A 25,187-nucleotide genomic window follows, 5' to 3' on the forward strand; every position below is an offset into this window, starting at 1 on the left:
CCTCCCCCCCGCCCCTCGCGGCGGTTGCTAGGGCGCGGGCGCGGCGCGGTGACGCAAGGCGCGGCGGGATGACGCGGGCGCGGGCAGCGCTTCCGGGTTCGGCGCTGCGGGGCGGGGGGCGCTGCGGAGCCCGTGACCCCTGACCCCGGGCCCGCCATGGGGCAGGCGCTGTGCCCGTGCCCGCGCGGCACCGTCAGCCTGGCGGGGGCGCGCTACGTGGTGCTGCAGCGCCTGGGCGAGGGGTGAGCGCGAGGGTCACGTGGGGCGGGGGGCGCGGGGGTCACGTGGGCGGGGGCGCGGGGGTCGGGGGTCACGTGGGGCGGGGGGCGTGGCGCGGCAGGGCCCGACGGCGCCCCGTGACGCGCGGGCGGCCCCCGCAGCGGGTCGAGCTACGTGGAGCTGGTGGAGGGGCTGCGGGACGGCCGGGTGCACGCGCTGAAGCGCATCGTGTGCCACGACGCGGAGGCGAGCGGGGCGGCGCTGCGCGAGGTGGAGATGCACCGGCTCCTCGCCCACCCCCACGTGCTGCGCCTCGAGGCCCACGGCGTGGTGGACAAGGGCGCCACGCGCGAGGCCTGGCTGCTGCTGCCCTTCTTCCAGGTGAGGCGGGCGCCCCGGGCAGGGGGGTGTGCCAGCCCGGGCCTGGCCCTGCTGCTGGGTAACGAGGCGCCCGCGTCTCTCCGGCCAGCGCGGGACCCTGTGGAGCGAGGTGGAGGCGCTGCGGGACAAAGGCACCTTCATGGGCGAGGAGCGGATCGTGCTCATGCTGCGTGGGATCTGTCGGGGGCTGGAGGCCATCCACGCCAAGGGCTACGCCCACCGGTGAGCGCTGTGCCGGGCCGGGCCGGCCCCCCTGCCTGCCGAGCCGCCTGTGACTCGCGCCCTCCTCTCCCGCCGCAGAGACCTGAAACCCACCAACGTGCTGCTGGGGGACGATGACCAGCCTGTGCTGATGGACCTGGGCTCCGTGAACCAGGCCCGCATCGAGGTCCGCAGCTCCCGTGAGGCCATGGCCATGCAGGTGCGGGAGGGGAGATGCCCCCGGGGCTCGGATGGAGTCTCCTGGCAGCAGCGGTGCAGGGATCCAGGGCTGCAGCCTTGCTGGACGATGCCACGGAGCCAGGTCTTCCCCTGGCTCAGCCTGTCCTCTGCCCCCAGGACTGGGCCGCACAGCACTGCACCATCTCGTACCGGGCGCCCGAGCTCTTCACGGTGGAGAGTCACTGCGTCATCGATGAGCGGACGGATGTCTGGGTAAGCGGCCCCCCAGCTTGGGGGCTGGGTCAAGGGGGCAGGGGCAGGGGCCAGGGCTGATGCTGCTGCCCTGCAGTCCCTAGGCTGCGTGCTGTACTGTATGATGTTTGGGGAGGGCCCCTACGACATGGTCTTCCAGAAGGGAGACAGCGTAGCTCTGGCCGTCCAGAACCCGGTGGCGGTGCCGCCCCACGCAAGGTAAGAAGCCAGCACTGCCCCCAGGGGGGACTTGTAGAGGGCCTGGTCGCTGCCCTGCTGCTCACCCGTGCTCTGCCCAGCAGGTACTCACCCACCCTGGAGCAGCTGCTGCACTCCATGATGGCGGTGAACCCCCAGGAGCGGCCACATGTTGCCCACATCCTGGACCAGCTGGAGGGGCTACAGCCGGCACCGCCTGGCCAGGACACCACCTGCATCTGAGCCCTGCAGCCCCCCCCCTCCGGGGCGGGTTTCGAAACACAGTTTCGGCACAGCTATGCCCCCTGCTCCAGTTGGGCAAGCCTGGCTGCTGGCATTGGAGGCTGCAGGCTCACAGCCTCCCCTGGGAGGGCCCAGCTGCTTGGAGATTGCCTGTGCGGGGCTGGGGGGCAGTGCCCATGGCACAGCCTCAAGGGGCCCTGGCCCAGCTGCAGTGGTCTCATGGTGCACGGAGGGGTGTGGGAGCGAGGCAGCTCTGGGCTCGGTGCCACTGGTGTCAGCTGGGCAGAGCCCAACCTCACCAGGCACAGAGCAGTCACGTTCCTGCTGGAGCAGGCGCGTGGCCCGGCCCGCTGGATGCTGCCTGGAGCTTGTGTCTATTCATGTGTCCATCCAGTAAAGCTTCTTTACAGAAAAAAAGCATTCCTGGCCTGTGGGAGAGACTATTTGATGTCCTGCAATTACGCGGTGAAGCCGCTGGTATTTGGGGGCCACCGTCGGTCAGCAGCCACAGTCCTCTGGGTCCGACATGGGGGCCCAGAGACGGCCCAATGTTGTGCCCCAACTGGGCAGGGCTCAGCTGGATGTTGGCCGTTGGCCTGTGGGAGGGGGAAGAGCGCCGAGCCATGGGAGACAGGAACACCCTTGGGAGCTGACGTATGGCCAGAGGTTAAACGCAAACCCGGGGCCAGGGCCCAGCCACGCTGGGGGCTGCTCACTGCCTGCTCCACAGAAGGAGGGGCCTCCCGCCACTCTAAGTGCAGGCCAGGACCTGGCACTGGCCCTGCTCAGCCAAGCGCAGGCAGCAGTGCCAGGCACAGAGCCAAGGGCCCTGCCTGCGACACACTGGAGCCGAAAGCCCTACTGCCTTCCCCATCCCAGGCAGAGCTGGGGGGCTGCGCTCCACCCCGCAGCCAGGTCCGTTCTGCCTGTAGGAGCCCCGGACCAGGGAGAAGAGCACCCCCAGGGGGCAGGCAGGGTCCCATCCCCCCTCATGGACGGCCCAGTGCTATACAGCTGGCCATGCGCGGACGCAGGGGAAGGGAGGGAGGCAGGGACTGGGCCTCAGGCCTACTGCCCCCATCTTCCAAGTTCCTCATGCGGCAAGGTGGTCCCAACCCCAGAACAAAAGAAGTGGCCCTTGGGCATCCTGCCACCCTATGCCCCTGGGCCCCAGAGTCACCCCACAGCTCAGGCAGGGGAGGAGCAGGCAGGGGCCCCCCCTGCCCCCAGGCCTGGTGCTAGGGGACAGCTGCCTTGCCCAATGCAGCCTCTGGGGCCCCCCCAGGCAGCAGCACCAGGAGCCTGGGAAGCAACCAAGCCAGGGCACCTGTGCACATGTTGGGGTCAGCCAAGAAACCAGATGAGCCGGGGCTGGAGCCAGCTGAGGAGACCATTTATTGATAGAGGGAGCTGCAGGGAGTACAGGAGAGCATGGGGGGGGGCATGGCCTACTCCTCCCCCTCTTCCTCATCCTCATAAGAATCGATGCCCACCTCTTCATAATCTTTCTCCAGGGCGGCCATGTCCTCACGTGCCTCTGAGAACTCCCCCTCCTCCATGCCCTCGCCCACATACCAGTGCACAAAGGCACGTTTGGCGTACATCAGGTCGAACTTGTGGTCCAGGCGCGCCCAGGCCTCTGCGATTGCCGTGGTGTTGCTGAGCATACACACGGCGCGCTGCACCTTGGCCAGGTCACCGCCGGGCACTGCTGTTGGGGGCTGGTAGTTGATGCCCACCTTGAAGCCGGTTGGGCACCAGTCCACGAACTGGATGCTGCGCTTGGTCTTGATGGCGGCGATGGCAGCGTTGACGTCTTTGGGCACCACGTCGCCACGGTACAGCAGGCAGCAGGCCATGTACTTGCCGTGGCGGGGGTCGCACTTCACCATCTGGTTGGCCGGCTCAAAGCAGGAGTTGGTGATCTCGGCCACCGACATCTGCTCGTGGTAGGCCTTCTCTGCCGAGATGACGGGGGCATACGTGGCCAGGGGGAAGTGGATGCGGGGGTAGGGCACCAGGTTGGTCTGGAACTCGGTCAGGTCCACGTTGAGGGCCCCGTCGAAGCGCAGTGAGGCCGTGATAGACGACACGATCTGGCTGATGAGGCGGTTGAGGTTGGTGTAGGTGGGGCGCTCGATGTCCAGGTTGCGGCGGCAGATGTCGTAGATGGCCTCGTTGTCCACCATGAAGGCACAGTCTGAGTGCTCCAGTGTGGTGTGTGTAGTCAGGATGGAGTTGTAGGGCTCGACCACGGCTGTGGAGACCTGCGGGGCCGGGTAGATGGCGAACTCCAGCTTAGACTTCTTGCCGTAGTCCACGGACAGGCGCTCCATCAGCAGGGAGGTGAAGCCAGAGCCGGTGCCTCCCCCGAAGCTGTGGAAGACCAGGAAGCCCTGGAGCCCGGTGCACTGGTCAGCCTGCGGGAGAAAGAAGTCGGGTCAGAACCACAGACGGACATTACAGAGACCTGGACCCCAACCCCCTGCCCCGCCAACCCTCCTCGCGGGCCACACCAGCTTGCGGATGCGGTCCAGCACAGGGTCAATGATCTCCTTGCCAATGGTGTAGTGCCCACGAGCGTAATTATTGGCTGCATCCTCCTTGCCCGTGATGAGCTGCTCAGGATGGAAGAGCTGCCGGTAGGTCCCGGTGCGCACCTCGTCTGTGGGACAGGACGAGGGGTTTGGACCTGAGCTCTCCCCAGCCTCCCCCTCCAGGACTGCTTTGCAGCTGCCGCAGCCAGGTCTTGGCCGTGCCGGGAGCCAAGCGCTTCCAGCCCCGCACCGCACCACAGCTTCCCGAGACACCGGGCAGGTCGGGGGTAGCTCCTGTGCCCCCCTCTCAACACAAAGCTTTGCCCTGGACCCGGGGGCTGCAGGGACCCAGCCAGGGGCAGGATGGGAGGCACCGCACTCACCGATCACAGTGGGCTCCAGGTCCACAAAGATGGCCCTGGGCACGTGCTTGCCGGCCCCGGTCTCACAGAAGAAGGTGGTGAAGGAGTCGTCCCCGCCGCCGATGGTCTTGTCGCTGGGCATCTGCCCGTCGGGCTGGATGCCATGCTCCAGGCAGTACAGCTCCCAGCAGGCGTTGCCCATCTGCACGCCGGCCTGGCCCACGTGCACGGAGATGCACTCGCGCTGCGGGAGAGGGAGGCTCAGAGCGGGCGTGCAGCGCCGAGCGCCGCCAGGCCCAGCTCGGGCCGGCCGCGGGGTGGGGGCGCGGCGCGGCCTGGAGCCGCTTACGTAAGAGGCCGCGCGCTGCCGCACTGCGCGGACGGGCCCGCGTCGCGCGTGGGGGGCGGCGGGCGGGCGCCCTTGGCCCCGGGCCGGGCCGGGCCGGGCCGGGTGCGGTGCGGTGCGGGGCCGCAGCAGCTCCCGGCCGCTCCCGCCTGAGTCACGCAGGTGCGCCCAGGCCCGGGGCGGCGCGGCGCTCCCAAGGCGGGCAGGGCAGGGCAGGGCCGGGCGCGGCGCGACGCGGCGCGGCTCCGCTTCAAGGGCACCGGGGCAGGGGTAGGGGCTGCGCCCCCCCGGGCCGGCGTCGTGCTCCGGCCCCGGGCGGGACGGGGAAGCCCCTGCGCAGCACGCGCCCGCGCCGCCGCTCCCGCACCCCGCCGGGGCCGCGCAGCTGCAGCCGCGGCCCGGGGCCGCCTAAATATAGCCCCGCGCGCCCCGCTCCCGCCGCGGCCCGGCCCCTGCGTAGTTTGGCCCCGCGCCCCCGACCCGACCCGACCCGACCCAACCCGCCCCAGCCGCCCCCGCCCCCGCCCCCCGGGCAAGGGTCCGGGCGCTGCGCGGCCCCGCGCTCACCATGGTGCGGGTCGGGTAGGGTCGGATCCGGTCTCACGCCGAGTCGGTGCAACGGGGCCCGGGGTGAAGTCGCGCTGCTGCAATGCCGCCGCACCGGCCTTATAGCGGGGGGCGGGGCCGGCGGCGCAGGCCACGCCCCTCGGTTTATATTGGTGAGTCGGGGGGCGTTCCCACGGCGGGGCCGGGACCCGGGGAGGGGTCTCCGTCTCTGCCCCCGCTGCCCCGCACGCAGCCCGGGCCCGGGGGCTGTGCCCTCCTGCCGCTCCCGTGCAGGGGCCGGCCCGGCCTTGGCGAGGTCCCTGCCCGGGGGCCCCTCGACGGCTGGGCACGTTTCCCCCCCGTTCGCCCGGCGCCGGCACTCCCTGCCCTTCCGCTATGTGGACAGGGCGCGGCTGGCGGCTGTCCTGGAGCCAGCTCCGTGTGCGCCAGCCGGGTCCCCCAGAGCTGGCAATGGGACAGCAGCCACCTGGACCCTCCCTGTCTCCTCCTGGAGGCCGGAGCCACAGGGCTCCTGCACCCCGGGGACACGTGGACCAGCTTGACCCCTGAGTCGCGGGACCGGTGGGGGCACGTGTGCCACGAGCCACCCGGCTTGAGCCAGCTGTACCAGACACCTGCTCCTCCTGTGTCCAAGGAGGCCCAGGGGGCCTCCACCACCCCTTGCCTAGCTCCTCCAAGGACCTCAGCTGCGAGCCCCTGAGGCACCAGAGACCAGCGCCCCGGGCACTTGGTCAGAGCTCGGCGCCAGGCCTGGAGCTGCAGGCCGCGTGGCACCACAGCTGTGGGAGACTTCCGGGGCTGTCTCTTCCGTTGCGCCTGGCGGTGACACCGTGTCAGCAATCAATGAGCTGAAAACAGCGCCGGGGGCAAGTGGGGCAGCAGAGCCCATCGGGGCCCAGCAGCGCCTGGAGCCCGTGTGGCCAGTCCGGGGCGCTGGGGCAGGGCTCGTGGCGCCATCCTGTGCTGCAACGTCTCTGCCACGCTGCTGATGTTGCAACTACCCAACCGCAGCTCCTGCTTTCCTGTGCTGCAGCGCAGCAGGCCGGGCTGGGGCAGCACAGGGCTCCAGCCTCCCTCCATGCACACACACACATACATGTGTCCACCTGCCCACACGCACACACAGGCATGTGTATACCTGCCCACATACATGCACACACATATATACACACCTGCACACAAAGGCGCACACATGCCAACATGCATGCACGTGCATGTGCACACATGCTTATGCACACGCATGCACACATGAATGCACACCTGCCTGCACGTGTCCACACGCATGTGCACACATATATGCACATGCACACACACCTGCCCAGACACATGCACATCTATATGCATATGTGCACACATGAATGCACACAGCTGCCTGCACACATGCCCACATGAGCCAGCCCATGGCAACCTGTTTGCAGCCTGTACCTCTGCCCCCAGCTGTGGGCCTGGCACCAGGGCTGGGGCCACATGTTACCAGCATGGGCCAGAGCAGGGTCCCAGGTCCCGCCAGCCCCTGCCCCACCAGCCGGGCGGATCCTGCACTGGGGTCTGTGCAGGCGGACAGAGCCGTGTTGTGCAAACAACCTCTCGACCCCAGGGCACCTTGAGGGAGCGCGGCAGCTAGCTGAGCTGGGCCGGATGCAAGCGTTACAAGGGGCGGAAGTGGCTTGGCCGTGGGCCAGCTGCCAAGGGAGGCTTCCTGAGCGAGCCGTTTGTTAGCCAAAGATTTCGTTAACTACAAGGCAGCGGCTGGGCTCTGAGCTGTGTGGAGCCTTGGCCGGTCCCGCATCAGGCAGGCCTGGCATGACCACAGGCCTGGTGCCCAGGGAGGTTGAAGCAGCTGGGGATCTGATGGATCATAAGGGATCCCAGGGGGGCCAAGCGAGGCCCCAAGGCATCTGCTGGGGCTTCAGACTGGGCACCAGGCTGCAGGGACCCCCATCAAACCAGCCTGGCACATTCCTGCGCCTCGACGTCCTGCCCTGCTCTGGGCTGCAGCCGCCCATGACCCTGCCCACCCAAGGAGCCGGCGAGGGGTGCAGGTGTCTGCAGGGATTCACAGGGGAACCCCAGGGGTTTCCTGGTGGCCCTCTCCACCCTCTGGGGCCTGTGCTGAGCTCTGCCAAGAAGCAAGTGCGCCTGGCAGCAGCTGGGCAGGTGCGCACAGGCCTGGGGAGAGGGGGCTCTGCCGGAGCATCGCACAGAGCCCGGGGGCGTCCCCCGTGCTGCCTGTCTCCCAGGGGCGCGGGTGCACAGGCGTGCTGCTGCGTGGCCGGCGTGTGGTGACTCACCGCCCCGTGCCACGCAGCTCTGTGGAAACGTCACACGAGTATTAATAGGCATGAGCACAGCAAACAGCCCAGGGGGAGGAGGGCTGGGAGACGGCCCTGTGGCTCTACCCGTCCCACGCTGCCAGCACCCATGGGCCGTGTGCCGAGAATGGGGACCCTCAAGGGCCCCTCTGCTCTGGCCACCCAGCCTGGGGCAGCCTGGCCGGAGCCTGGCAGCAGATGGGGCCTGGGCAGGGTGGCTCGGGCACGGGGGCTCCCGCCAGGCACTGGGACAGGACGCCAGAGCCGCTGACGTGACTGTGCTGGAGATGGACCTTGCTCTTCTCAGGTTGCAGCGTGGGGGGGTTGGTGCCCCAGCGGCCCAGCTGTGCTGCCTGGATGGATTTGTTTTCCTTCCTCCTGCTCCGTGGCCGGGGTTGGAGCTGCGCCAAGGCGCTGGGGCTGTGCCAATGCTCCTGCCAGGATGCAGCCCTGCAAGGCCCCTGGCTGGGGTCTCCCGGGGGCGGGGGCAGGGGCGACACCTGATGCCTGTCTCGTAGCAAGAGCCACGACGGGGCACGGGGCGCTCTCCAGCATCTGTGGAACTCCCGGCCGCAGGAAGTAGGGAGCAGTGGAGGGGAGGGACGCCTACATGTCCCAGCAGCCCCAGGGAGAGGCAGAGGAAGTGATGTGACCGCAGATCTCCACCTGCCTATGCTTCCCATGAGCCCCAGGGAGCGGGAGAGGGGGGTGACAGGTTATGATTATCCGCCTACATTTCCCGTGAGCCCAAGGAAGAGGGACAGGAAGGGATTAGCCGCCTATATTTCCCGTGAGGCTCAGCTGAAGCTAGAGGAAGTGATGCGGCTGCTGAGCCGGGACAGCCTACATTTCCCATGAGCACCAGCGCGAGGAAGGAGAAGTGGCGCGGCCACGAAGCCACCTGCCTCCATTTCCCATAAGCCCCCGGGGGAGGACGTGATGGGGCGGCTCTGGGGACTGCCTACGTTTCCCGTGAAGCCCAGCGCGCGGCAGGGGAAGTGACGGAGCCGGAAGCGGCTAGCAAGGGCGGAAGGAAGGCGGCGGCGGGACGGGTTCGATCCCGGCGGTGTGTCGTGACCCGTGACGTTGTACCCGGTGACGTGCGGGGACCCGGGGTTTCCGTTTCCTGCGGAAAAACGCGGGTTTCCCCCTTCCGCAAGCGGCTGCGGGGCCCGAGAGCGGCGGGGTCCGCGGGGCCGGGCGGGCGGGGGCTGTTCCAAGGCAGGGGCGGGAGTGGGGCGCTGCGACCCCGGCGGGGCGGGGCGGGGCGTGTCGGTCGAGTCCCCGCGGTGCGGTGCGGTGCGGTGCGGTGCGGTGACGCGCCTGTGGCCCCGTCCCGCAGCCAGGCCGCGATGCCGAAGACGGGGCGGGTGACGCCGCGGGAGCGGGTGGCGCAGTTCGGGGCGGAGCGGTTCCACACGGACGGCGCGGTGCTGTTCTGCACGGCCTGCGGCAAGGCGGTGGACCACGTGCGCAAGCAGACGATCGTGGAGCACATGGAGAGCGCGAAGCACAAGGACAACGAGCGCAGGCAGCGCCAGGAGGCCGAGGCCGCGGGGCCATCGACGCCGGGCGCAGCCCCGCACTCTCCGGGGGCCGGGGCCCTCCCCGCCAGCGCCGCGCTGGACTGGGTGCGGATGTGCCTGGAGATCGACGTTCCCCTGCACAGCGTGGACTTGCCGGCGGTCAGGGCCTTCCTGGGCAAGCACGTGGCGGGGGGCGGCGCCATCCCCGCCTCGGAGCAGCTGCACGCCCACCTCCCTGCCCTCTGGGACGAGGACAAGAGGCGCCTCCTCAGCGACTTCGAGGGAAACTTCATCGCTGTCATTGCCGGCGAAACCACCGACAGCCGCAGCCGCCCAGTCTTCAACGTCCTGTTTCAGGTGCTGAAGGGCTGCCCCCCCAGGCAGGCGGGCGTTCCCGCCCCGCAGCTGGTGAAGACCGTGTGCCTGGGGGCGCTGAACCGTGCCACCATCTCGCAGGCCCTGATCTCCTGCATGGTGGAGTTCGGCATCCCGCTGGAGCGCATCGTGGCGTTCGTGGCGGACGGCGCCAGCTACGTGGCGAGGGCTTGGGATGACGTACTCTGCAACTTGTGGCCCAACTGTGTCCGCATCCGCTGCTGTGCACGCATCGCCGCGCTGGTGGGAAGCACCTGGCGTGACGCCTTCAAGCAAGTGGATCGCTTGGTGGCTTTGATGTCCCTTGCGGTGAAGGTCCCAGCCCGTCGTGCTCGGTTCTTGAGGTACCTGCAGGAGCAGAGCGTTGACTCGCCTGCGCTCCCACCCCACGTGACCAGGTGGGATGCATGGTTCGGCTGCGTGCAGTACCATGCGCGGCATTACCCGCTCTACTCGGGGTTCGTGGCACAGGAGCGAACGGAGCAGGAGGATACGCCTCTCCTGCGGGACCTTGCCAACCTACTGGAGGTAGAAGACCTGCTCGCTGACTTGCAGCACGTTGCGGAGAACTGTGGTCGGCTGGTGACAGCGCTGGATGTGTTGCAGTCCTCGAAACGCCAAGTGCACAAAGTATACAACACTCTCCTGGACCTGATTTCGTGGCTGGAGCATCTGGAGTCATCCGTGGACAATGCGAAAGGCTCCGCGGCCGCCCAGAGTGCGGCAGCAAAGCTGCGGCAGTATAGCGCAAAAGGCGAACAGCCGGCCATCGGCTTCCTCCGTGCTGTTCGCGCACTGGACCCCGAACAGGTCGGGGCTGTTTGTACGGACTATGGGACATTGGGGGTGGAGTTAAAGCTGCCTGCTGAATGCAGCATGGAGTGGCCAGTGTATCTCGGGCTGGTCAGAGACGGGTTTGCGGGCACTGAGGATCCCATTCAGTTCTGGACGGCTGTCGAAGACCGCGTTCCCAACCTGGCCAAGCAGGCAGTGGCTCTCCTGCAGCTCACGGTCCACGCAGCTGATGCAGAAAGGAGCTTCAGCAGGGCTGGCATGAGGGAGTGGCCCCAGGAGGGCGGAGGGGAGCAGCGAGCCCAGCTGGGGCTGGACGCCAGAGCTTAAGTGCTTGACGCTGTACTTTGTGCTTCTCTCCCCTTTGTCCTAGAATAAATCTGGCTTTTCTTGGTTTACTACTTGCTGGGGAGACATTTGTTCATTTGCACCTCATTTAAATCCATTTGTCCCAGGCTTTTGGGTGTGGGTTCAAGCCAAAGCTAAACTTATTTGTGACACCTCCCCCCTGTAAAACTTGAACCCGGTACTTATTGCTGCCAACTGGTGTGAGGAGCAGGAGAGCAGGGGCTGGCGCTGCTCGGAGCCCCAAAGCAGCTGGGGGGTGGGCTGGACCCATGTCCTGGTGCAGGGCAGGAGCTCCTGGCAAGAGGGAATGAGTGGGGGGTGGGCAGGGGCTGCAGGTCAGGAGTGAAAGGAACCAGCAGGGCTGGGGGGGCGCCGTTGCTTGGGAGTGAGGGGCAGATCTAGGCGACAAGACCATCTGGGGATGGTGGGGATGGCTTTCACCAGTGTCCGCAAGACCGGGGCTGGCAAGCACGTGCCCAGGGCCATCTTCTTGCACCTGGAGCTCTCCGTGATCAGGGAGCGTGGCGCCAGGGCACAGAGCCATAGCAGGAGTGCCCTGCTGTGGTCACACCTGGCACTACCCCACCCTCAGTCCCCGCAGCCCCAGGGCCCCTGGTTGAAGAGTCTGTATCCTGGAGCCGGTCCATGGGGCCCCAGCCCTGAACCGAATGGCCCTGATGGGCTGCGACCCCTGCTCGGAGTAACCCGGGTTTGCCTCTAGCACGCAGACACATGGAGAGCTTGTGGGTGGAAGCACCCAGTGGAGGTCATGCTCTATCACATGTGGACAGGTCAGGGGCAACCTGTGCAGCTGTCCCATGGTAGTGTTGTTCCTGGATGGTACCACATCCCTGCTGTCTGCATGTCGCCATGGGTCAGAGCAGGGCCTCCAGTCCTCTGGGACACAGCTCCAAGGGCACGCGTGTCTGTAGCAGGCAGGAGCATGTTCATGCAACCACACTTGGCAGCCTCCTCCCACCTCCCCCCAGTCCAGCAGGTCCCAGGCGTGCCATGCCTTGCAGACGAGGTATGCACTGGGACCTACCAGCAGGTCTTCCACCCCGAGCAGCTCATCACGGGCAAGGAGGACATGGCCAACAACTGCGCCCGTGGACACTGCATGGTCGACAAGAAGATCATCGACCCTGTGCTGGAGCACATCCACGAGCTGGTGAGTGTTGTTGGTCTCCGAAGGCTCTAGGGTTTGGAAGTTGGGGTGGGGAGTCACAGGAATGTAAGTAGGGCCAGACTGGGTCAGACCTGTGCTCCAGTGTCCCATCTCCTGCAGTGGCAGATGTGGTCACTATAGAGGAAGAGTATGGCACTGGATCTCTCTAGGGCGCTCTCTTCCCTGCCCTGCACCCTCCCCCATTATGGGGTTGGAGCTGCCTGAGGACACCTCTCCACCTGCTCCATTTAACAGCCAGGAATAGACGGATCCTCCACGGATGTATCCAGCCCCTTGCTGGCCCCGGCTCTGCTCTCAGCCTCCACCCCCTCCTGGGGCAACACAGTGCCTCGCTAATGAGTGGGGCTCGTCAAAAAGTCCTTTCTCTTGTTCCTTTTAAACCCACTCCTTGCTTATTGCAGCCGGTGCCCCCAGCTCTAGTGTGTGGGACGGGGGAGCGACATTGTGCAGGCTGCAGACAATGCTGTAGACCTCTGTCCTCTTCCCCCTTGGCCAGCTCCTTTCCACACTGAAGGGTCCTGGCCTTTCTAGTTTCTCCTGGTCTGACAATGGCTCCAGGCCCATGCTCATTGTAGCTGCTCTTTTCTGAGTCTGCTGCATCCTGGGGACGTGGGGACCAGGCCTGCACACCGGAGTCGAGGTGAGGGTGCACCCGCATTTGCAGGGGTCCAGACAATGCTCTCCGGGTTGTTTTCCATTCCAGTCTTAACAATGCCCAATATTTTATTGGCTCTTTTTGGTCACCACTTTGCCCGGAGCTAACTACAGAACCATCTACAGTGAGTCCAGTGTCTCTCTCCTGAGTCCTAGCAGCTAATTCAGGCTCCAGCTCCACATCTGAGTAGCTGGGGTATTTCTCCCTAGTGCAGTTTGTCTGCTGGCTTTTTGCCCCCCTCCCAAGCTGGGCAAGATCTTCCTACAGCTTCTCTCCATCAGCCTGGGGCTTGGCTCCCCAGAATCACTTGGTATCACCAGCAGGCTTGCAGATGTCATTGTGCTACCCCATTTCCAGGTCACCAATGAAAATGTCACACAAAACCCTGAACAAATGTCAGCCGGACTCCACTTTTGACCTCCCTCGATCCAGAAAAGCGACTACCAAGCCTCCCTGTTGTTTGCTGTCTCTCCTAACCAGCTCTTGGTCTGCAAAACCTTCCCTCTTGTCCTGTGGCCACAGCTGTTTAAAGCCGTTGGTGAGGGACCTTGTTGAAAGCCCGAATATCAGATGTTGACTGGATCCCCCTTATCCCCGTGCTTGGGACCCCTCTCAATGAGGTCCAGCATGTCAGTGATGCAGGATTTCCCATTACAAACCATGCTGGCTGGTCCCCAGCAGGTCTCGCTTGTCCAGTGGCTGCAGGTTGGATGCCTGACTACAGTTTCTACCGGCTTTCCTGCTCCGTAGCTCCAGGATCCCCTTGTTATGTCGGTGACCCGCCAGCCCTCTGGCGCAGGCCGGCTGTAACAACAGCTCACGTTTTGCTGCCAGCAGTTCTGCAATGTCACCTCTGAGTCCCGGCAGAGCTCTTGGCCGAGTGCCTGTGACTTTCTCAAAGTCCATTTATCCATCGGATAAGCTCCCTCTGACGTCCCTGCAGCGTGGGCCCGTCTGCCAGAAAGGACTGAAGTAGCAAGAGGATTTCCCCTGGTATCTTCTGTGCCGAACAGGGACTTCGTTGAGCTTCTCGGCTGAAGGCTTTGAATGCACCTTTGGCACCCCGGGCATTAGTGGTCTCACTGAGTCTGGCTGGCTTCCACCTGCTGACGTGCTTGGAAAAGTTATCATTAACTTCTGCATGTTTTGCTAGATGCTTCTCAAATTCTTCTTTGGCCTTATTGCACTTCTGTGCTGTAGCAGCCAGAGTTCGTGGACCTTCCTGGTTTCTTCCTCGTGAACACACCTTCCACTGGGCCTCCTGAACACTGGCACTGAACCAGGGTGGGGTTTTATCGGACTGCTCAGTGCCCCTTCTGCTTTGTGGCACAGGCTTTTCTCTGACTCAGTATTTTTAAACAGCCTCCAAACTGTTTGCATGTTATCAAAAGCTCCATTCAACCTCTTTTGAACTCGCTTCCTCGTTCTTGTCTAATTTCCACCCGTGACCCCATGTGGCAGACTCTTTTTTTCTGTCTTGTTCCCTCCTGCTTGAATGTTGAATGCGATCGTAGACAACAAGGGTTGGAAGTGATCTTGGGAGGTCGCATTTAGTTCAACCTGCTCAGAGCAGGACCAGACCCAACTTCATCATCCCAGCCAAGGCTCTGTCTAGCTGGGTTTTAAAAACCTCCAAGATTGGAGCATCCAGTCGCCCCTCTGGGTAACCTGTTTCAGTGCTTAACTACACTCCAAGTGAGAGTTTTCCCCAATATCGAGCTTCAAATTCCCTTGCTGCAGCTTAAGCTCATTGCTCCTTGTCCTGTCATCTGCCCCCACTGAGACCAGTCCAGCTCCATCCTCTTCGCAGCCCCCCGGCAGGGAGGTGAAGGCTGCTATCAAATCCCCCTCGGTCTTCTCTTCTGCAGAGTAAATCACCCCGGTCCCCACACCTCCCCTCACGCCACGCTGTGGTTGCTGTTGCAGGGTGGCTGACGAGCGGATGCCCCTTGAGCCAGGCCCGGTGTGTGACTGCACGAGCTCTCGCCTTGCTTCTCCTCTTGCAGGTTCTAGAAACGGTCGCTTTTTCATCCAGAACTTGCATTTCCACAGCTCGCCCCAAGCAGTGTTTGCCTCGCCTGCATGGGGGCGGGTGCAGTCTCCCGTGATCATTGCTCATCTCATTTTAGCAGTTTCTGTCCCCCCATTTCATAGTCGCCTCAGGTGGTCGGTGGTACGACCCCAGCCCCGCATCCTTGTTCAAGAGTGGGGTTTCTCCGTGCAGGGGCTCTGTGGGGGTTCCCCTTTCAGGCAAGATGCTTATGCCGTTCCCATCAGCGCTATCCCTGCCCTACCTTGTCTGTTCGTGCTCTGTCGTTCCCTCCGTTTGGATCATCACCCGTGAATCGCCGCCCGTCCCCCAAGCCTCGGAGATGGCCGTTATGCTGAGGTCACCAGTTCGTGGCAGGCAGTGCAGTCCACCCCTCTTACTTTTGCCACTGGGACTCTATGAGTTGCCTGTCCGTGCCCAGTGCCACCCACCATGCCTGGACCACACGTGGCCTGAGCCAGGGACTCCCACCTCCCACATGCCAAGTGGTGACATCACAATCAGCCTGAGCTTCCCATTGGCTGCGTCGGGTGTTAATTATCAGTGGGGGGCTGGGCCGTGGAGGAGCGAGGCCCTCCCCGTGGTGGCAGTGGCAGCGCTGGGCTGGGCAGGTGTGAAGCTGCGCTGGAGGGGCTGGCAGCCACGGGCAGGATGCGGCCGGGACCGCGCCTCCTGCAGTGAGGTGCGGCCTGGGCCGTGCTGGCCAGAGAGGGGGTGCTGAGTGCCAAGGGTGGGGTGCTGCTGCCCCTCTGGACGGAGTCTGGGGTGGCTCCCCTCTGTCCCTACGAGTCACTGTAGGCTCTGGGCAGGTGGAGACCCTGAGCATTCGGGCGATGCTCCCTCCTTGGGGCTGTCTGTCCCCTGCCCAAGAAAAGATGCCAGCCCTGACCAGGTCTGCACCAGTGTCCTGGGCCACCACCCCAGATTTGCCCCCTGCTCAGCCTGGCTCCGCCCGGGGGGTTTCCCCTCCTTCTCTGCAGCACCGCCCCCCCCCGGCAGCGGCAGGATGGGGGCAGTCGCAGCCTGGGGGCCGGGGGAAAGGCAAAGTCCAGGGCTGTATTGGGGACGATGGTGTCGTGCGGCTCTGAGGTCGCACACGGGGTTGGTCTGGGTGGGCTTGGATGGGGCTGATTCTGCTTCAGACTGGCACCCCACGGCACTGGGACTCTTTCATGCCCAAGAGAGCTGTGGGACGTGCTGCCTGCAGGTGCGGGGCCGGCTGTGGGGTCCAGTCCCTGGCAGTCCAGCACCAGATGCCTCTCGTTGCCTCCCCCGCGCAGCTGCCCCGACGCCCCCGGCCCCGCCATGGTGGAGTACTATGAGTTGCTGGGCATCCCCCGCAGCGCCTCCGCGGACGACATCAAGAAAGCGTAAGTCCTCCCTCCCCAGGGCTCCTGCTCTGCTGTCTGCTTCCCTCAGGCCCATGCATCCAGGCACCAGCAGCCTCCCAGACTCCCCGCATCCTCCTTTCCGATGGGGAAGCACTGTGCAAAGCTGGCCATGCCGCAGGGTCTGTCTGCACTGAGCTAGCCCATGCCATGGGGGAGCTGAGCAGAGCCTGCTGCATGACTGCCCGTCTAGGCCCTAGCAGACACCGGGGTGGGGGCAGGGGGTCAGTCTGACCTGCCCTGGAGACTCGGACGCCCCCCAGTGCCCCGTGACGTGGGGCTGGGGCTACGCTGAGAGTAAGGGCACCACACGCTGCCTGGGACTGGAGCAGGATGGGCCCTGCTACACACTACATGCATGCTGTTCACTGGTGAATCGCACAATAGATGTAGTGCGGCCATACGTGCAGAGTAATTGCCACCTGCTAAAATGGCTCTCTGGCTGGAAGAGCCGACCCACTACAAAGACCTGACAGACGAGTGTGGACACACGGGCAGGGCCAAGCTCCCGGGGATGATTCACCCTCCACCTTGGAGCCCGTGGGACCCGTGTCTGACCGGGGTTTGGGACACCGTGTAACGGTGCAGTCCGGCCTCATGGCTCCTTGTGCCTCCCCGGCAGGTACCGGCGCGCGGCGCTGCGGTGGCACCCGGACAAGAACCCCGAGGAGAAGGACTTCGCCGGAGCGGAGGTTCAAGGAGATCGCGGAGGCCTACGAAGTGCTGTCGGACCGTAAGGGGCCGGTGCCCGTCCCAGGCCCTTTGCACCATGTGCTGGCAGCGGGTGCTGGCTCCCGGGCTCTGGGCCTGCGGGTTGCACCCACCCCGTGCATGGTGGCATGGGTGGGAGATGCTGAGCTAAGCCGACCTGGAACCGGTGGCCTGGGGGGACTCGCCCGCCATCCCCAGGTTTCCCAGCCAGCTGGGACCCCGCTGCCCTCACCCCGGCTCTCTCCAGCACCCCCAGGCTCCTGCCTCTTGTCTGACACCCTCTCCTCAGCTTGCTGGGCCTTCCCCGGCTCCCCTGCTTGGGCTTGGAAGACCGAGGCCCCAGCCCCGGCGCCAGCTCCACACCTGTCTGTCCTGGCCGCTCCCACAGCGGTTCGGGGCTGGGGCTGGGTCAGTGTCGGTGTGCACTGACCTGTCGCTCCTTGTCCTTTGCAGAGAGCAAGCGCGACCTGTACGACCGCTACGGCAAGAACGGGCTCCTGGGAGCCGGTGAGCGAGAAGCTGCAATCAGACGGTCCCGTCTCCCGTCCCGGGAACCCAGCACGTCCCTGCAGCTCTGGCGGGGGCCGTCTGTCCCAGCTGGGCTCTTGGAGGCAGAGCTGACCTAGAGACACCCCAAAAGCAGGGTGCTCCCCACCCGGCCCCAAGGGGACTGGAATCACCGGGCACCTCCCAGCGCCCCCCTCTGAGCCCCGGGGACACCTGACAGGGGTTACCCACACTGGTTGCTGGAAGGTCTGGGGCGCCCTGGGATCGGGGTCCCCCCACTCGGTGGTGGGGGAGAGGAGCAGGCGCGGCCTGTGCAAGATGCCATGCGAAGCAGTGGCCAGCGTAGGATTAAGCCACCCGTGCCCGTCCCTGAGGGCTGCTCTCGATCTGGCCACAGAGCCTTTGTTGCCATCTTTGAATCCCAGCGTTGGTTCAGCTCCAAATCCAGGGAGCAAAGCTCAGTAACCAGGTCCTATAAGGTCAGCTGAGCTGGCATCTTGCAGGCCAGCCGAGTGGTTCAGTTGCTCCCCGTGTCCGGGCCGGCGTCTGGCGGGCAAGTCCCAGCCCCAGAGGCCTGGAAATGCAGGTGCCGCGGGGCATGCCTGACCCTAGCCCCGAGGCCGAGACACGTGGATGGCTTCTGATGCGCTTCCCCGGGCAGGCGAGGGTCTGCATTGACCCGCATCTGGTTTGCCACAGGGACGGGTGACCCCCGGGCCCGGACAGGCGCTCCGGGCTTCACCTTCACCTTCCGCGGGGCGGACGAGGTCTTCAGGGAGGTCTTTGGAGGCCGGGATCCTTTCACTGAGTGGTTTGGTGAGTGGGGGCCCTGCCCCGCGTCCCCCGGCAGGTCCAGCCCCCATGGCAGTGTGGAGGCTGGGGAAGTGCAGCCGAGGAGGGCAGCCCGGGGCTGCCTGTCGCCTGCTCTGTGCCTGGCCTGGAAGGGACCAAAAGGTCCCGGAACTGCCCAGGCATCTTGATCCGAGCTGGGGTTGCTGCCTGTCATGACTAGGCTTTGTGTGGGCACACACGTGTGCACACGAGTGTTTTGAGCACGTGCACGTGTGGTGCCGCTGGGAACTGCTTTGCCTTCTGCGTGCTGAGCCGAGCCAGGAGCGAGCGCAGGGTGTGTCTGCGTCAGCCCGGGCAGCCCCGGGACGAGAAGGCAATCTCGGCGCTGCAGCTGGCACCCGGAGCTCTGCCCTCACCGCCTCGTCCTGCTTCCCAGATGACACGGGCCTGTTTGGGGACCGGCCGGCAGGGGGGCCCCGAGCCCACGGCCCGGGGGGGCCCTCAGTGACCTACTCCTTCTGCTCCTACGCCTTCCCTGGGCAGGCAGGTGAGGGCTGCCATGCAGGCCAGGCTGGGTCACCCCCATGCTGCCCAGTCCCTCGTGCCATCGCACCCACCCTGCAGGCCCTGTGCATGCAGCGCCTGGCTCCGCCACCGGGTCTGGGCCACGTGGGGACGTCCCTGGTGCCTCCCCGCCGGTCCCTTGTGTCCCTCTGAGCCCCCAGCCACGGCCTTGTCTTGCAGATTTCTTCTCATCCTTCGGCTCCGACCCAGGAGTCGGCTTCCGCTCTGTCTCCAGCTCCACCACCTTCATCGACGGCAAGCGCGTCACCACCAACAGGTGAGGCCGTGTCGGCCTAGCCTGAGCCGGTCCCGAGGGCTGGGGGCTCCGGCTGCCACCCGCAGCTGGTCTCGCGTCCCTGCCTGGCTGCGGTCCCTAAATGGGGCCCTTCGGCCCCTGAACCACGCAGGTCCAAGCAAGCGTGGGGTGGCTGCATGCAGGGTGCCCCACAGTGGGCTGTGCACGGGGCCCTGGAGGTCAGGGTGCGGGCGCTGCCTGCCCACCCCAGAGAGGGGGCATCGGGGGGAGCCCAGCTCCGAGGTGCCCTTGCAGAGGCCTTGGGCTGACCGTCTGCAGGGCCGCGGCTCCCCCTTGGCTGCACGGGCTGAAGCCATCTGTCCTATGCGGAGGCCCGGCCATGCAGGGGGGAGTGTTGTGGGGGGCAGGGCTGAGTGGGGGCGTGAGGGACAGTGTGGGGGTGGTGAATGGGGCATTGTTGGGGGGGCAGTGTGCACATGGAAGGGAAAGAGGGCAGCAGGGGTTGCGTATGCATGCGCACCAAATGTCCGTGTGTGCGAAAGGAAGACAGGGGGGTCTGGCACATGTCATTCCCCCCCGGCCAGGATCTGAGTGCCCGTTTCCCAGGATCGTGGAGAACGGACAGGAGCGGGTGGAGGTGGAGGAGGATGGGGAGCTGAAGTCGGCCCAACTCCTACGCGGTGAGAAGCGCGTGCGGCCGGGGCCGGTTCAGGGAGGTCCCTCGGGGCTGAGACCCTGGCCCAAGCGGCCTGGCTCTGTCCACGGGGCATTGGCCCGGGCCTGGCCCTGCAGCCAAGGCACCAGGGGCCTGGTGTCAGCGGGCGCTGGGCTGGCACCCTCACCCGTGCCCCCGCCCCGGGCTCTGCTGCAGATGCAGGCGCTGCGGCGGCTCCAAGCTACCAGGAGCCGCCCAACCTCCGGAGCTGCACCCCCGGGTCTCCAGCGCCGCTACGCAGCCCCAGCGTCGCCTCCTCCTGCGGCCTGCCCGAGGACGAGGACCGGGATGTGCAGCACAGTGCGCCCTGCAGCCTGCCTGGGATGGAGGACGTGGAGCAGCCCCGGGCCAGTGCCAAGAAGTGGTGGGGCAGCACTCGGCGGCTGTGCAACGGGCCTGGCCCGCCCCGGGGCCGACCCAGCGGGGCCGAGAGCCCCGGCGGCGGGGACAGCACGTGGGAGCGGGAGGAGAGGGCGGCCGCGGCGCCGAAGCGGGGGAGCGGCGCCGGCAGGGCCCGGGCCGAGGCCGACGAGGCCGAGTTCAGCCTCAGCGACATGTGCAAGGCGCTGGCCGAGATCGAGTCGGGGCCCGACGACGCAGAGTCTGTGGTGTGCGGCATCCTGTGAGCCGCCCGGGCGCTGGGGGCCCTGGGCCGGCCCGGGCCGCCGCGGAGTAAAGGCAGCACCAGAGCGACCGGCCTCCGTGTGCGTCGCTCGGCAGCTGGGGCTGCGCCCGGGGCCCGTCGCCCCCGGGGCAGGGGGCAAGGGGGGGGTGCTCCTCGCGGGGGAGCGGGGCGCAGCGCCCCTTGGGAGCGCGCACGGCCTCGAGCCGGGCCCGGCAGCCGGGGGGGGCGGGGACGCCCGGTCGGCCGAGCAGAGGGGGCGGGGGGGCGCGGCGGAGCTGAGTCACGGCCGCTGGACGCCCGCCGCGCCCCGCCCCCGGGGCGGGGCCCCTGGCGGGGGGCGGGGCCGACGCAGCGCCTCGCCCTTGGCGTCACCGCCCGGGCCGTGACGTCACAGCCCATCCGCACCGCCCATTGGCGGCAGCCCCGGGCCGCGGAGCGCGCGCCGCCCCCTGCCCCGGGCCGTCGAGGGGCGACGCGGGCCCCGCTGCGCCGCCGAGGTAGGGCCGGGGGCGGCGCGGGACCCCCGCCCCGGGGCACGCCCCGCCCCGCCCCCTCACGCGCGTCCCCCCGCAGCGCGGACACGCCGCGGCCGCCATGGCGGACTACTACGAGGCGCTGGGCGTGCGCCGCGACGCCACCGCCGACGACATCAAGAAGGCGTGAGTGCGCGTGTCCCCGCGTCCCGGGCGGGGGGGGCGCGGCCCCGGGCCGGGGTCCAGGCCGTGACCGGGCGCTCGCGGCGGCGCAGGTACCGGCGCGCGGCGCTGCGGTGGCACCCGGACAAGAACCCCGACGACAAGGAGTTCGCCGAGAGGAAGTTCAAGGAGATCGCGGAGGCCTACGAAGTGCTGTCGGACCGTAAGGGCGCGCCCCCCAGGCCCCGGGAGCGGGCGGCTGGCCCCGGCGGGCCTGGGGGGGCCCGTTCCCCAGTCCCCGCTCCCCGGACGGCGCGCGGGGGGAGTCCTCCTGCTCCGGCCGATGCAGCGTTCGGGGGTCCTGGGCGGGGAGCGGGCGCGGGCTGAGCCGGCCCCGAGCCTCAGTGTTACCCCCTGCAAAGCAAGAGGGCTAATGGGCAAAAGTCCCCCCAGCCCGCGGGCCTGTCGGAGGGCGCAGAGCCCCCACCTGCCCGGTCCGACTCTGCCTTCTGCTTCCAGAGCAGAAGCGGGATGCGTACGACCGCTACGGCAAGGAAGGGCTCGTGGGGGCAGGTGAGCAGGGCACGACGAGGCACACGTGTGTCTGCTGGGGGGTGGGTGCGTGTGTGTACGCATATGGATGTGTGCACCTGTGTGGCTATATGTGCATGTGGGTGGTGCGTGCATGCGTACACATGGGGGGTCAGTGGACACGTATGTGCACAGGTGTGGGCGCATGCATGTGTGGGGGGGGGTGCACCTGTGTGCGTTTGCATGTGGGTGTATGCACGTGGGAGCTTGTATGCATGTGGGTGTGTGCGTGCAGATGCATACGTATGGGAGACCGTGCACAAGTGTGTGGGCGGGTTTGAACGAGGGGGTGTGCACACACATGCATGTCTCTGCTCCATGCTGGCAGGCCCTGGCCTGTGGTGCGGGGTGGGGCCCCGTCTCTGGGGGCCGTCAGCCCTTCCCAGCCATTTCAGCCCCCTGGTGACTTCCTCTGCTCTCTCCCCGCAGGCGCTGGGGGGCCACAGGCGGACGCTGGGGTCCCCGAGTTCCCCTTCACCTTTCGCAGCGCCTACGACGTCTTCCGCGAGTTCTTCGGCGGCCGGGACCCCTTCGCTGAGTTCTTCGGTGAGTGCTGGGGGGCTCCGTCCCCTGCTGGGACAGCCGGGCTCGTGCCCTGGCCCAGGCTCTGTGGAGCCGGCGCTGCCCGCAGGGGCCGGCAGCGCCCGTGCCCAGGGCTCACGCCGCGCTTGCTGCCTTCCAGATGACGTGCTGCCCTTCTCGGAGACGCGGGGCCCCAGCTCCCGGCCCCCGGGGCCAGGACACTTCTTCTCCCCCTTCCCGGCATCCTCAGGTAGGTCCTTCTTGGGGGCATCCCTGCTGTGCATCTCCCTCATCCCAGCCCCCTGTGCTCCCAGCTGAGGGTGCCCAGACCCCTCTGAGCCCCCACCCGTGAGCTGCCACCACCCCATTTTGCAGATTTCTTCTCCTCGTCCTTTGGCTCCGATGCAGGAGTCGGCTTCCGCTCGGTCTCCACCTCCACCACCTTCGTCAACGGCAGGCGCGTCACCACCAAGAGGTGAGCTGCCCCGGGCTGGCCGGAGCCGGCAGCGGGCCCCGAGCGCCAGAGCAGCTGGGCAGCAAAGAAAGGAGCCCCCAGCCTGTCCCAGCTGTTTGGTGGCCTTGGCTTTGGGGTCTGGGTCCTTTGGCCATCTCCCTCTTGGGCCTTGCCCTCCGTGTGCACACCCCGCTGGCACTGCCACGGGTGCGTGGCCCTGGGGCAAAGGCAGGGCTGGTGCTGGGGGCATTCACGTTGCCTCGGGCTCAGCTCCAGATCCTGGGAGGTGCCAGCCCAGGGTGTGGGACCCCTGGGGGGGGCCTCGGGGCAATCCATTGCCACAAGCTGGGCACAAGCACAGTCTGATGGGAAAGGGGTTTCTGGGGTCTGGGAGAGATGCTGGAGGGGGCAAGAGAAGGGTTTGCAACACACGGCATGGCAAAGGGGTGTTCTCCCGTGGGCACTGGGCATGGATGATGCTGGCTTCTCTCCTGCAGGATCGTGGAGAACGGGCAGGAGCGGGTGGAGGTGGAGGAGGATGGCGAGCTGAAGTCCATCCACATCAACGGTGTGTGAGGCAGCCGGGCCAGGGGTGCAGGGACTTGACCAGGGACCCGCGGGGAGCCTGTGCCAGAGTTCGGCTCTCCCTAGTGCTGCCACCAGCCCCTCACATCCCTTCCAATTGCAGGGGTCCCTGATGACCTCGCGCTGGGGCTGGAGCTGAGCCGCCGTGAGCAGCAGGCGTTGGAGAGCCGGCGGCCGCCCTCGACCCCGCCGCAGCGAGCCTCCCCCATGGCCCTGTGCACAGACAGTGAGGACGAGGACGAGGACCTGCAGCTGGCCATGGCCTACAGCCTGTCAGAGATGGAGGCGCAGGGCCCGCACAGAACAGGTGCGCGCGGCGCCCACCGTGCCCAGGCCCCGCGCTCTCAGCCACCCACAACCGCTGGCAGACCCCCCAGCCCCAGCACCAGCACAGCAGCCACAGGGCAGTCCCCAGCCGGCAGCCAGGTGCCCACGGGGCAGGGGCTGTACTCCAAGCCGAAGGCATCGCGCTGCATCCTGCTCTGAGTGCAGGACCCTGGCCCTGGGGGCCATGGCAGAGGCAGCCCAGCCCGTTGCTTGCTGTGTGTGTCCTGCCCCGGGCTCAGTAAAGGCAGCGCCGTGGCCCCGGTGTTATGGTTGTGGAGTGGAGTGAGATGCCTACGGCAGGGTCTGCAAGCCTGGGGCGGGCTGGGCCAAGTCAGCTCTGCCTCGTGGCCGTGGGCAGCAGGATGTGGTCCTGCTGCCCTAGTGTAGACTATGCTGCGGCGCCTCCCGGGAACCTGCTAGCTCTGTGCCTTGCCCTGCTCAGTGGAGGGCCCTGCCTGCTGGCGGGGACTGAGACTAGACCAGACCTCAGCCCTACCCCATGGCCGTGGGCCCCTGCCCTGCTGTTGTGAACCACGTCTGGCAGCCGGGGGGCGCGATGGGGGCAGCGGTGGGTCTGCCAGGGGCAGAGCAGGGCCGCGCTTGCACCCCACTGGCATGTGCTCGGGGGCCCTGGAGCTCCCAGACTGGGCTTTTTCCCCTGCCACAGGATGGGGGGTCTGCAGGTTGGGGCTCCCTCCTGGTGGGTGGGGGGGTTGTGGCCACTGCTGGGGCCGTCGCTGGCTCGCGCTCCTCTACTCCGGACTGTCTGCTCCTCCACACCGCAGCCCGCGCCTGCAGGTAACTCCTCCGCGCCGGCTGCCAGCTGGGCACCATCACCCCTGGGAGCCGAGACCCTTCCCGGCCCTCTGGGCTGGCCCCTGCCCTTCTCTTGTAGCAGCATCCTGGGGCAGTCTCGCCTTTAACCCCGTCCGTGGGGACCCCACCTCTCGGGGGTCCTCTGGCAGGAGGAGCATTGGGGCCGCAGACCCCCCAGCTGAGGCTGGCAGCACATTGCTGCGGTCGTGGCGCTGGGCTCTGAGCCCCTCCGAGCTATTCCCAGCCCCTGCGAGAGACCCTCTCTCCCGCCGCGGCCCCATGGGCTTGTGGTGCCCGGGCTGGGCCTGCCCCCCAACCGCGCCGCACCATTCACGGTGTCGTCTCTCCCCAGGTGTGATCTGAGCCGGCCGCGCCACAGGCACCGGGTCCCAGGCGGGTGCCACGGAGGCCGTTCCAGCCACAACATCGCTTGGCCACGCTGCACCCCTTTCCCAGCTGGGCGCGGGGGTGGGGGCAACACGCTTGCTGCTCAGCCGTGTCCAGCACCCGGGGGCGGATGTGGCTGTCCCGGCATGCGCGGTGCCCGTGGCTTGGCGCATGCTGTCCCCGCGCTGGGCTGTGTGTGTAGTGCGTAGCGAGGAAGGGGCGACTGCTGCAGGACGGGGACGGGGGCATCGCTCTGGGGAGGGTGGAGGGCAGGGCGCTCGGTGCATGGCTGGCGGGGGAAGGGGGCTGCAGCCCCTCTTGCATTGGATCCATCACCCAGGGAAGGGGCCTCATCCCTGTCCTGGTGGAGAGGGCGCGGGTCCCGGTGCTGCCGTGGCCCCGGAGCCACCTGGGCCGCCGCGCGGGCGCCCGCCAAGCTAGTCGGGCAATAAACCTGTGTGCAGTAGCCCTGGTGTCGGCCGTGTCTGTGAGAGCCGGGCTGGTCCGGGCGCCCCTTCCTGGGGCCAGCTCCGGGCTGAACCCCAGACCGCTCCTCCTGAGCTCTTGCCTCAGTTTCCC

At 66.8% G+C, this 25,187-nt stretch overlaps 5 protein-coding genes across 8 annotated transcripts; 4 read left to right on the forward strand and 1 right to left on the reverse strand.

Moving 5' to 3' along the window:
- The first annotated feature begins 16 nt into the window (after nt 1-16).
- On the forward strand, nt 17-2,103 carry STK16 (serine/threonine kinase 16). 2 transcript variants are annotated; one of them, XM_090046214.1, is made up of 7 exons: nt 17-242; nt 381-600; nt 689-822; nt 901-988; nt 1,159-1,254; nt 1,331-1,452; nt 1,536-2,103. In XM_090046214.1, the coding sequence occupies exons 1-7, from the start codon at nt 157-159 to the stop codon at nt 1,672-1,674; spliced, it is 885 nt and encodes a 294-aa protein (XP_089902340.1). In that variant the 5' UTR covers nt 17-156; the 3' UTR covers nt 1,675-2,103. The 2 variants fall into 2 exon arrangements, with proteins under 2 accessions (XP_089902340.1, XP_089902339.1); XM_090046213.1 differs by having other exon boundaries at nt 23-242; nt 901-1,021; nt 1,536-2,101.
- A 943-nt stretch (nt 2,104-3,046) lies between these two features.
- LOC149867809 (tubulin alpha-4A chain) lies at nt 3,047-5,647 on the reverse strand. Its single transcript, XM_090046211.1, has 4 exons — nt 5,487-5,647; nt 4,595-4,817; nt 4,191-4,339; nt 3,047-4,094 (listed from the first exon to the last, which is right to left on the reverse strand). The coding sequence occupies exons 1-4, from the start codon at nt 5,487-5,489 to the stop codon at nt 3,123-3,125; spliced, it is 1,347 nt and encodes a 448-aa protein (XP_089902337.1). The 5' UTR covers nt 5,490-5,647; the 3' UTR covers nt 3,047-3,122.
- A 2,951-nt stretch (nt 5,648-8,598) lies between these two features.
- On the forward strand, nt 8,599-10,889 carry LOC149867810 (uncharacterized). Of its 3 annotated transcripts, XM_090046202.1 has the most exons (3): nt 8,599-8,893; nt 9,141-9,681; nt 9,781-10,889. In XM_090046202.1, exons 2-3 carry the CDS (start codon nt 9,151-9,153, stop codon nt 10,819-10,821), a joined length of 1,572 nt encoding a protein of 523 aa, XP_089902328.1. In that variant the 5' UTR covers nt 8,599-8,893; nt 9,141-9,150; the 3' UTR covers nt 10,822-10,889. The 3 variants fall into 3 exon arrangements, with proteins under 3 accessions (XP_089902328.1, XP_089902327.1, XP_089902326.1); XM_090046201.1 differs by having other exon boundaries at nt 8,607-8,893; nt 9,145-10,889; XM_090046200.1 differs by having other exon boundaries at nt 8,611-8,893; nt 9,141-10,889.
- A 4,411-nt stretch (nt 10,890-15,300) lies between these two features.
- Nucleotides 15,301-20,940, forward strand: LOC149867811 (dnaJ homolog subfamily B member 6-B-like). Its single transcript, XM_090046212.1, is given in 11 exon segments — nt 15,301-15,415; nt 16,014-16,103; nt 16,744-16,804; nt 16,806-16,854; nt 17,286-17,339; nt 18,039-18,155; nt 18,568-18,678; nt 18,876-18,972; nt 19,558-19,631; nt 19,823-20,368; nt 20,865-20,940. Coding segments are annotated over 9 exon segments (1,098 nt in total). The 5' UTR covers nt 15,301-15,415; nt 16,014-16,038; the 3' UTR covers nt 20,293-20,368; nt 20,865-20,940.
- Nucleotides 20,798-25,074, forward strand: LOC149867812 (dnaJ homolog subfamily B member 2-like). The gene is made up of 9 exons (XM_090046216.1): nt 20,798-20,950; nt 21,040-21,149; nt 21,446-21,499; nt 21,947-22,063; nt 22,200-22,289; nt 22,415-22,514; nt 22,991-23,061; nt 23,182-23,385; nt 24,574-25,074. The coding sequence occupies exons 1-9, from the start codon at nt 20,886-20,888 to the stop codon at nt 24,582-24,584; spliced, it is 822 nt and encodes a 273-aa protein (XP_089902342.1). The 5' UTR covers nt 20,798-20,885; the 3' UTR covers nt 24,585-25,074.
- Nucleotides 25,075-25,187: the final 113 nt, after the last annotated feature.

Source organism: Crocodylus siamensis, chromosome 4 (assembly GCF_052110815.1).
Source record: "Crocodylus siamensis isolate JL-2025a chromosome 4, ASM5211081v1, whole genome shotgun sequence".
Classification (NCBI taxonomy): Eukaryota; Metazoa; Chordata; order Crocodylia; family Crocodylidae; genus Crocodylus; species Crocodylus siamensis.